The sequence below is a fragment of the Camellia sinensis genome, chromosome 12, assembly GCF_055761805.1.
Source record: "Camellia sinensis isolate YWXY chromosome 12, ASM5576180v1, whole genome shotgun sequence".
Lineage (NCBI taxonomy): Eukaryota > Viridiplantae > Streptophyta > Magnoliopsida > Ericales > Theaceae > Camellia > Camellia sinensis.
In genome coordinates, this window is record NC_138972.1 from 148,262,056 (window position 1) to 148,273,425 (window position 11,370).

The window sequence follows — 11,370 nt, forward strand, 5'->3', positions numbered from 1 at the left end:
CAACTGAATGACTGATTGAAATGAACTGTTTTCATACTGTAAGGACATTCATTCTTAACCTCTTTACATATTGTGTTATTCACTGGGCTTTAGCTCACTGCTCATATATATATGTAGGTGTACAGGCACCAGACCGCAGCTAGAGGCGTCAGGGTTACTCCAGTTTTGTCAAGCCAGCCTTTGTGCCTCACTGCGAGGTTCCGAGCCTACTGTTAAGGCTTAGGGGTGTTTTAGAATTTTCCCCCGCCTGTCTTCTGTACTGTCTAACTGTTTTGTATAGACTGACTGTTTACTGTACCGTTATACAGGGATTAGGTCCCCGTACTGTGTGACTGTTAATTTTGTATACCGTGTTGTACAGACGGAATGTTTTCGGTACTGTTACTAGGGGTTGAGTCCCTAGTTATATGGATGTGAATATTGTGTATACTGTTCTGTACCGTTTTGTATAATGCATGGTAAGCCTTTTTGCATACAGACTGTCACAGCTCAATGGACACTATTTATTTACTGTATTGGCTTCCGCCAGGCCCTGTACTCTGTTTCACTGTATTACTGTTCAGCAGGCCTTCGGTAATCTCGGATTACTGGCCGGTTACGGTGCTAAACCCATAGGGCCGGGTTTGGGTCGTGACAGAATTGGTGCAAATTATTTCAAAAAGCCTCGTGAATGGCATGGTAAACCATGTGGTGGAACCATGTGGCTGCAAAGTGCATAATAATAAGAGTCTTTTCATCTATAAATAGGTGAGTTGCATGGTAATGAAATCACAAGAATAACAAACGAGGGGTATCTAAAAGAGTGAGTCGAAGTCAAAAGTGAAAGTAAATGATCAAGTTTGAGATAGTTTGTATTATATTTTAAGCTATCATAAACAGTTTTTTGTAATTTATGTTTTACAAGTTATATGAATTTTTAAAAATATATATGTTTGGTTTGTGTTTGAGAGATGTGTTTTAGAGATAAAAAGTACGAAAAGTTGTTTGGTTTAGTTTTTTTCAAAAGATGTTTTGGAAAATTATTTTGAGAGAGAGTTTTGGAAAAAGTGATTGATTTGATGTGTGTGAGAGAGAGATTTGTTTAGAAAACTTGTTTGGTTTACAAGTTTTGAGAAATTTTTTTGGAAAAATTTGTTTGGTTTGATTACTTTTAAAAATTTATTTGTAGAGAAAATTTCCCAAATTTTTTTCAGAAATCCAAACCAAACGAACCCATATTATGAACCTATTTGCTTACAAAGGGAAACCCATAGATAAAATTGTTTATTAAATATATTTTTGAACAATTATTTTATAAGTATCACCATGGAGGTCTCATATCTTAGGGGACTTAAATAACAATTGACCCTTTGAATTGTCACTTTAAGTGACACTCTGTTTGTCATGAATCCATTGACTCTTTGATTTATGGTATGAAACAAAGAGTTGTGAGGAGTTAAGTGCTACACTATCGTGGGAGCCACCTCTAGAATTCGTACAAGTCACCTTTTGAATTTATACATTTGTTATGTTTTGTTATCTGGTATGGAGTAAAATGCTGTACGGAACTGAGTGTTACAATATTATGAGAGCCACCTTTAGAATTCATACGAACCACTTCCTGAGTCTATATGTCTGTTTTGTTCTATTCTGTACCGTGGTTATGATTATTTTGTTTATATGATTTATATATTATATGTTTGTTATTCAAAATAATTTCTGTGTTATATACTATGTATTTTAATATCAAATTAAGTTCTGTTTAGCCGAAATAATTATCCATGGTGATTTTTATACCCTAATGCTTTCAATATAATATTTCTCACTCTATCATATACTTATAGGTGTTAACCATTTTCAGGTGACGTGTCAAGATCAGTGCGTTAGTATAGCTTTTAATATATATGTTTTTAATTAAATAAAGTTTTGGGTACCCTTTTACTTTATTCCACTGCACTATTAATTTATTATGACTTTAATTATTGTCTTATTGCAACGCCGAATCTCCGGGTATTGAGTTTGGGTCGTGACAATATTTTTGATTTTTTGGACTAATTTGACATATTTCCAATCAAGGCCTTAGTGATACAATTAATTAATTAATGGGTAAATATTGAGATTTGCTAAAACTAAAAATCATCTCATGTGATTTAAAAAATTATAAATGCTTTATTGTCAAAAATTTTCATTTAACAAAATTAACTTAAATAATAAAATTCTTAATTAGTCTCTTATCCACCGATTAAATTACTTAAATTTAAATTTCTGACATTATTAAAAGAAATTAATAATTACTTTAATAATTTATTAATAAAATTAGTCATTTATTATATAATTAAAAATTTCAAAAGGTGTAATTTTCAGAATTACAAATGACAAATTGTATTCTAATTAAATATAAGAAGATGTATTTATAATTTATCTTTAATTAATCGTTCATTTATGGAAATTAAAAGGGTAAATTACAAATATATTTTTGAGATTTGCTTAAAATACAGATGGTTTCTTATAATTTAGAAAATTACAAATACTCTCTTATTAGATTTTTTTATTTAACATAATTAATTAAACAATGAAATTCATAATTGCTCTTCTATACAATAATAAAATTACTTAAATTATTAATTGAAACATATTTTTAACATCATTAAAAACTGTTAATTAACTTAATGATTTATTAATAAAAGAGACGATTTGTTATGAAATTAAAAACCATAGGGGATGAAATGTAATTTTCAAAATCACATGGAACGATTCGTATTTTTATCAAATCACAAGGGATATATTTGTAATTTATCCAAATTAAAAATTACTGTCGGCACACGCAGTGCACGTGACCATCGCCAGATGTTACGCATAGGGCACACGCTGGTGCCGCCGGTATCCAAAACCCTCTTTCCATCCATCGCTTGAAGCCGCCTCCATTTTCGCCATTCGATTCGATCTCCTCTCGTAAGCCTCCAAACTTCTTTTCTTCATCTTCTACTTAGATCTTCAACTCTTTCTCTCTCTCTCAACTTTGTTTCACTTCACATTGATGCTTTTTTCTGATTCTGACGTTTCCTCAAGCTCTGTAACACAGGATTAGCATCAATGGTGGGAAGTGTTGGGGTGTTTTCTGGCGATCTCAATCTCGAAGAGGTTGAGCCTTTGCCGGAGGATTTTGATCCAACTGAAGTGATTAAAGATCCTCTGCCACCGGTGGTGATTGATTGCTGCGAAGTCATCGCCAATGGCAAAAGTGAAGAAAAGAAGCTGGAAAGGGAGATTGTGCTTGGGAGGAATGTGCACACAATGTGCTTTGATGTCACCGAGCCCGATGCCGACGATGAGGTCACCGGAGAGAGGGAAGGCTATATGGCTAGTGTGTTGGCTAGATATAGAAAGTCTTTGATTGAGAGGACTAAGCACCATTTGGGTAACGATTATTTGCTTTTTAAAAGAAAAAAATTGGATTGCTTTATTTTACATTTGATGATGTTTATTTATTGCTGAATTTGATGCATTTTGAATTGCCCCAATGAGTGTGTTTTGTAGGATTTTGAAGTATGACCTTGTAGTCTTGTTGGCCTTCTGGAATGGAACTGGCTCTTGGGTGTTTATGAATTTTGACCATTGATCTATAAAAGTTGCATTCATTTGATGAAGTCAGAAAATGAATTAGAAATTTATCTTAAGCTTTAGGGTATGTTCATAAAAATTACCTCAGATTGATGATTAATTTCAAAATAAAGATAATTTAGTCTCCACTTGCAATTTTGTGATTTGTAAAGTATTTGTGTATAAATTTGATGTGGGGACTGGGGTCTAAGAAACTTTTAACCGTCATTGGTGCTTGCTAGTGGCAAGCCTCAGTAACCTTGCTACTACGCAGAGTCTACATTTGGTAGCTGGAGTAGAGACCTTCTAAAGTAATAGTGCGCTTAGCCAGAGAAGTGAAGGGAATGTGATTGGTACCATCAAAATGGAATTTTTGAACCAATAGGACCTTAGGGTATATAGTCAAAGGCGTATCATTCTTGACATTATTTCTGCTTTCTCAGCATAATGTGCAAACATGAATATTTATTTATTTTAGTAGCCTTGGTTAAGTCCTAATGGATAAAAACTTGAACCATATCTGGCATTTAAATTATATCGATTGCTAATATGGTATAAAAAATACTAGAGATTCCAAACATTTTACCAAAAATTATACTAAACACTCACATGAGTGTGGGTTCTACACCCATGTGAGTGCTGTGTCAAAATTTTGGTAGTATATTTGGTATCCCTAGCATTGCTCATAAGGTATAGCCATAGCGCTTCCATTTCTGAATAAAATATATAATGTGTCAAAAAGCATGGCCATGGGTACTACCATACACCTAACTTAATATTGGATCCATGCTTGGATACATTGGATGTGGTTATACAATGCTAGAAACTGTAATGACTTAAACTTTTGCCATAGTTCAATATGATGATAGCAACGAATCATGTTGTAGTTTACTACAACTTTTATTGAATAGGCGAGGCTGTCAAAGCAATAGCAATATTACTCACCCATGCTATATTGTATGATGTATTTAAATAAAAATATATGCAAAACTGTTTGTTTATTTCTGTTTCAAAACTAGTCCAGCTTTATAATCCTATAGGACTCTCTTCTCGTCCTATAATGGGTTGATGTGTACTCAACTAGCCTTTTTCTCAACTCAACATGGATTCATTTCCTTTAGTTGGCTCTAATAGTATTTAGTAGTATACAACAATTATGTCATTTCTTATGTCTCAATTCATGTTCTGCTTGACGTTCTTCAAATTTTTTTACCAACCCTTAACATGAATCAAATCACTCCTTACAAGTGCATTATTTGGTTTATGTTGCATATGGTATTTTTCCTCATTTTATCTTCAATTGGTGCCACTTCTAACTTCCTGCATTTGTTTCATGTTATATATTTTTTTTCATGCCACTCGTCATCTCAACATTTTCATTTCTGGTACCCTGAATTTTTTAAACATGTTACACTGTTTTTTTGCCCATATAAATGAAAAATGTTTACTGTTGTCTCTATAATATAAGATAGTGTGCAAACTTTCAATAATATTTTATCTGCTCTCATTGAGAGTATAGGCCATAGCATTATTTTCATGAAAAGTAACATAAATGTTCATCAAACAAGAATAGGGATCTTGTAGCCTTAGCATCATGGCTAAAAAGCAAAGAGGATGCATTGATATGGTTTTTGCCTAAATCTAAACAATCTGGCATACATTGTAGTGTCACCAACTTTGGCCTCGTTTGGGAACAGGCTAATTTAGTAACTTTTTAGCTATTTGGCTAAAATATGAGCTAAAAAAAACTAGTATGTTTAGGATAACTTTTTAGCTTTCTACGAAAAGATGTGCAAAAAGTAGAGAGAAAAGAGAATTTTTAACTTTTTAGTATGGGTTATTGGCTTTTTGGCTAATTTTAGTAACTTTTTGGCTTTTTGCCTAAAAGGGAAGGTTCCCAAACGAGGCCTTTGTGAAGTAGGTCAACATGGTGTGTTGCTCTTGTGTGTTCTATTTGTGTTATTCTCAGAGGGTATTTCTTTTCGTCTATTTTTGAGTTGGCTGTTGTTAACTCTTTGAATAGATTTTTTTGATCTTGTTACTTGATACTTCTTGTTATTTCTCTTAGTCTTAGAAGAAAAAGTACTATGAGATTTCAGTTCTGATGTGTTTCTTCCACTATGTGAACATGGGCCATCTCAGGCCTCGTTTGGCAATAGGCCGGTTTAGCCAAAAAGTCAAAAAGTTACTAAAAAAACCAAAAAGCCAACAACCCATACCAAAAAGTCAAAAATTCTCTTTTCTCTCTACTTTTTGCACATCTTTTCGTAAAAAGTCAAAAAGTCATTCCAAGCATAGTAGTTTTTTTTAGCTCATATTTTAGCCAAATAGCCAAAAAATTACTAAAATTAGCCTGTTCCCAAACGAGGCATCAATCTCTCAAATGTGGAAATACAATGGGATACAAGCATTTGGGAGGTTGGGGACATAATTTGAAAAATTGATGGAACTCACTCTCTCTCTCTCTCACACACACACACACACACACACAATTGTGATATAATTTTATCATTAAATTAATTTTTGATTAAATTCATGCTAAATTGTTTTTAAAGTTGTATTCAGGTATTTATATCAATTGAAGTTTTAAATTTTTTTATTTTGCATCATTAAAATTTACTAGATTGTTGTATCTCATATGGAGATCTGTGTTTTGCAACAGGGTACCCCTACAATCTTGATTTCGATTATGGTGCTCTGGGACAGTTACAACATTTCTCCATTAACAATCTTGGTGATCCATTTATAGAGAGCAACTATGGAGTCCATTCCAGGCAGTTTGAAGTGGGCGTATTGGATTGGTTTGCCCGCCTATGGGAACTTGAGAAGAATGAATATTGGGGTTACATTACAAATTGTGGAACAGAAGGCAATCTTCATGGTATATTAGTCGGGTTAGTATCAACAGGCTTCATTTTTGTGACTTTTTATTTTTATGATGTTTTGACCTATCGTGTATCTTGTCAAAGTTTAAGAAGATTATACTGATTCTGCAGGAGGGAAGTGTTTCCAGATGGCATTCTGTATGCCTCACGTGAATCACATTATTCTGTTTTCAAAGCTGCACGAATGTACAGGATGGAATGTGAAAAGGTCGACACTTTGGTCTCAGGTGAAATTGATTGCAAGGATTTCAAAACTAAACTCCTTTGCCACAAGAGCAAGCCAGCAATTATCAACGTAAACATTGGTACTTCCCTCCCCCCCCCCCTCTCTCTCTCTCTCTCTCTCTCTCTCTCTCCATGTGTTGTGATGTATTGTTAACAAATAAATTTCTGCAGGCACAACTGTTAAGGGAGCTGTTGATGATCTAGATCTGGTTATACAGACCCTCGAAGAAACAGGATTCACACATGACCGGTTCTACATTCACTGCGATGGGGCTCTATTTGGTCTCATGATGCCTTTTGTAAAACGTGTAAGCTTTCAGTGCTTTTGGAAGCAAATGTTGTGCCACATACTTTGTGCACAAACAATATTGATTGGAATCCACCATTAGTTGAGTTTACCTGAAAGACAATTGGTCAAATATCTCTCCTTTTGCTGATTTCAAGATTTTTTACTACTGTTTCCTGTTCTACCATTAATTTTGTTTGGGTCTTGGTCAAATGTAATATGGAGTAGCTAGGATCCCCTAGGTTGGATCCACTAATTTATTAGTAGATCCTGTACATCCACTGTGTTCATTTCTTGCATGTTTGAAACACATCTACATGGTGGTTGGAGGTGTGTGAAATGCAAATGGGGGTGAAAAAAAAAAAATTGCAGAAAAATCTTTCCACTTTAACAGTTAGTTCACAATTTGTGAAAGAATCAGTACTGGTTGGTCAGGTGCAACAGATGCTTTAGTATTCTTGATGTTGCTTCATCTTTGAACCCTTTTTTTTCTTGCATTATGGTTTGCTTCAGTATTTGCATAAAGGGGAGCAAAACAGTTTCCCAGTCCAATTTAATATTAGTTTTTGGTTATAGTCTACAGACTCTACACTATTATTTGAAAATGACTGTTTACATTCTCAATGTGTGTATATATTCCTTGTTCTAATTGTTCTTGTGCTGACTAGGCACCGAAAGTTTCTTTCAAGAAGCCTATAGGAAGCGTGAGTGTTTCTGGCCACAAGTTTGTGGGATGCCCTATGCCTTGTGGCGTTCAAATAACAAGATTGGAGCACATTAATGCCCTATCAAGGAACGTGGAGTATCTTGCTTCTAGAGATGCAACTATTATGGGAAGCAGAAATGGCCATGCACCAATCTTCCTCTGGTACACCTTAAACCAGAAAGGGTACAGAGGGTTCCAGAAAGAAGTACAAAAATGCCTCAGGAATGCACACTACTTGAAGGACCGCCTCATAGCAGCTGGCATTGGAGCAATGCTCAACGAACTCAGCAGCACAGTTGTGTTTGAGCGCCCACAAGATGAGGAGTTTGTTCGCAAGTGGCAGCTCGCTTGCCAAAGGAACATTGCACATGTGGTGGTCATGCCCAACATTACCGTCGATAAGCTTGATGATTTCTTGACCGAACTGATTGAGAAACGTGCCACTTGGTATCAGGATGGGAGGCTTCAATCTCCTTGTGTTGCTTCAGATATAGGTAAGGAAAACTGTCTTTGTGCACTACACAAGTGACAAGTGATGGATGTTGTGCTTTCACAGTTCCTGTATGGCCTCTGTTGTTTTGTCTGTATTAGAAGACTTTGTTCTAATCTGCTCCTTTACTATGATACTTTGGGCCTCATATTCTTTTCCATTACGTGCTTTGTTCTGTTGAGCTTTTTGAATTCTGAAATATGCTAGGTGAGATCTGATCTTACTTTCTCTAGAGAATGTAGAGTCAAAAGACAGATGTAATTAAGTTTCATCAACTTGTTTGCAGAGCACACAATTAAAGCATTATCAATATCCCTTGCATTCCTGAAGTTTGTCTTTAGTCCTCAGTTTTCCTCTAAGCAAAATGAAACTATGTCTAGGAATATTATTAGAAAACCAAACAAACAAACTTATGCCATGTAACTAAAGGGTAATGAGACCTTGAAGCATTCCAGGTGTGAGAAGCATTATGTACTTGCATGCAGGGGAGATAGTCCATTCCACCTAATCAGCTTTTTTAGAATAGGCTGAAAAGAAGTCTTTGCCAAATACAAGGAAAAAAAGGCCATGCCCGTTGATTGTATATAATAGCAGAAACTTTAGCAAGGAGAGCAACATTTTAGGCTATGTTTGGATTATGTATTTGGGTAGGAATTTGAAAAAGAAAAGGGAAAAAGAAGTGAAATGTGAATGTAATGTAATTACATTTTATCTATATTTCAATCACTTTTTTCCTTTATAAATCCTTACCAAAATTCATGATTCGAGTATAACCTTAAACCTTTAGCAAAATAGGGACAAATGATTTATTAATCGTGTTCAGATTATGAATTTAGGTGAGTATTTAAAAAGGAAAAGAGAAATGGAATATATATATTATTCATATTTTTCTTATTTTTTTTCTTTCTTTTTAAATTTTTATTCAAATTAAAGTTTCAAATGTAAAGGATTTAAAGGGGCCAATTATCAAATCAAAAAAATGTACAACCAAAACGACCAAAATCTATGACAGGCAAGCATGATTGGGATGGGTGAGCACAATCTTGGTGGGGCCTTTTGTATGTGGGCTTTCTTGAATTTTTGGGCTTGTTTCACGACAAGAAAACTATAATTAATACAAAACATGAAAAAGCTATTAAATGTCTAGCTAAATAAAATAAAAATTTGCTAATTTAATTATTGTTTTGAGATACAGAACCCAGCCCATTAAAAAAAGAAGGATAAATTACACTTTGCCCTTTATATATTTGGTCATTTTCTCACTTTGGCCTTCAATTTATTTTATTTTATTTATTTATTTTTTTCACTTTGACTATTTATGTTTCAAGTTTTTTTTTTCTCCAATTTACTCTTAAATCTAATTTCTATTAAAAATTAGACAGAAAATGATACATTGATAGTCATGTAGAATAAATATATTTTATTATGTATAACTTAAAATCTAATATAATAATATATTTTTATGTTATGTGGCAGTTATTGTGTTGTTTTTTGTTTAATTGTGAACAAAAAATTAGCGTTAGGAGTGAATTGGAAAAATTTGAAATGTAAAGAGCCAAAGTGACAAAAAAATAAATTTTAAGGGCAAAATAGAAATGTGGCCAAACATAAAAGGACAAATTGTAATTTATCCAAAAAAAAGAAAAGAAAAGAAAAGAAATTAAAAGACAGTGAGAAGTGGTGAAATTATTTACCAAAAGGTGAGAGATGCATCTTATAAAAAATTGCTCTCCCATACGTTTGTTATTATTTTTAATTTTTTATACTTATTTGTCGTTTTTCCAAAAAAGAACTAGGATAATTCCTTGTTAAAAACTCCAAATGAGCTAATCTTCCAACCACACTAGTACTAGTTTGGTAACACTTCCGTTTCCCTCTGTTTTCTATTTTTGTTTTTGTTTTTTTGAAATTTGGAAATGAAAAATAGTAGTTATACGAAACAAGTTTTTTACTTTTTAAAGAAAAAATCAGAACCTCATTACCTATTTTACATAAAATAGAAAAAAAGAACCTCGTAACGTTATCAAATGAATTTTTGTAATCCTCATTTAGAAGAGATAAAATATGGGTTCGAGTTTGGTAGCCACATATATTCCACTAGCATTGTTCTTTTTTTATTTTGGATCCAATGCTAAAGGTACACACAACTGGGCAGCCCCCCCTTTACCCAGATGAAGCCATGATTCGATCCTAAGGTTTTCTTGATATCAATATTATGGAATTTTACGAAGGCATCTCTGTTCCAACCTTTAAATATTGGTATGTAAAATTTGACATCTTTAAAAAAAAAACATTTCATTTGATATGTTAAAATTTTCATTTATATTTTATTAAAATTCACATGCGAAGTTTTTAGAGAAACCCACTTTATTGTGGATCCAAAGAAATAAAAAAATAGAGAAAAAAAAATTGTCATCCACTTACCTATATGACAAATTTGACATGGGGTGATTTGGTTATTCGATTGGAACTTGTTGAAGTGCAAAGTAAGATTTGAAGTATCAGGGTTTGTTTAGAAAATAGGTTGATTTTTTGATTTTTTTGACTATTAGTTATTTTAGTCTGGAGCTAAAATTTTTTATTTGAGATGGATTTTTTTGATTTTTGTGAGAAAAAAATTATAATGATTATAAATTAGATATAATATTTTGTCTTATTAGACTAAAAAATCTATCCTATTTTCTATGACTATTTCAGTTAAAAAATTTCAAACCTCAACTTTCTGAAGGTAGGCTCAATTAGAGATACCGCGAGCTATGTAACTGGCACTTCTTGGAATTCGATTTCGGAATATACTGTTTGTATCCTTCATTCATACAATGCTTAATAGTATCAATTTTTAGGTCTTGTTTTTTGTTTTTTTAAAGCATATGCTTTAGTGGTTTCTTTATTTTTTGTTAGTTATTCTGATACTAACTATATATAACATAATATTATTATATAATATCACCCACTCTGATTGAGATTTTGAAAAGGACAGTATACCATAAGAAAATGGAGTTTTCGTGTGGATTCCACACTCCCTCACATTTATTTGAATTATATAAATAAAAATGCTAGAGATCTCAAATTTTCTACCAAATAAATGACCAAATGTCTCACATGGTGTGGGGTTCACAAAATTGAGGACCCTACACCCATGTGAGACATTTGGTCATTTGTTTGGTAGAAAATTTAGTATTCCTAGCATAACCCTTAT

General features: G+C 33.2%; 1 protein-coding gene across 2 annotated transcripts; it reads left to right on the top strand.

Annotated features, from left to right (window-relative positions):
• The first annotated feature begins 1,452 nt into the window (after positions 1 to 1,452).
• LOC114312984 (serine decarboxylase) lies at positions 1,453 to 8,481 on the top strand. Of its 2 annotated transcripts, none has more exons than XM_082900138.1 (6): positions 1,453 to 2,931; positions 3,049 to 3,397; positions 6,242 to 6,473; positions 6,576 to 6,769; positions 6,861 to 6,997; positions 7,644 to 8,481. In XM_082900138.1, the coding sequence occupies exons 2-6, from the start codon at positions 3,073 to 3,075 to the stop codon at positions 8,208 to 8,210; spliced, it is 1,455 nt and encodes a 484-aa protein (XP_082756264.1). In that variant the 5' UTR covers positions 1,453 to 2,931; positions 3,049 to 3,072; the 3' UTR covers positions 8,211 to 8,481. The 2 variants fall into 2 exon arrangements, with proteins under 2 accessions (XP_082756264.1, XP_082756263.1); XM_082900137.1 differs by having other exon boundaries at positions 1,841 to 2,931; positions 3,062 to 3,397.
• Positions 8,482 to 11,370: the final 2,889 nt, after the last annotated feature.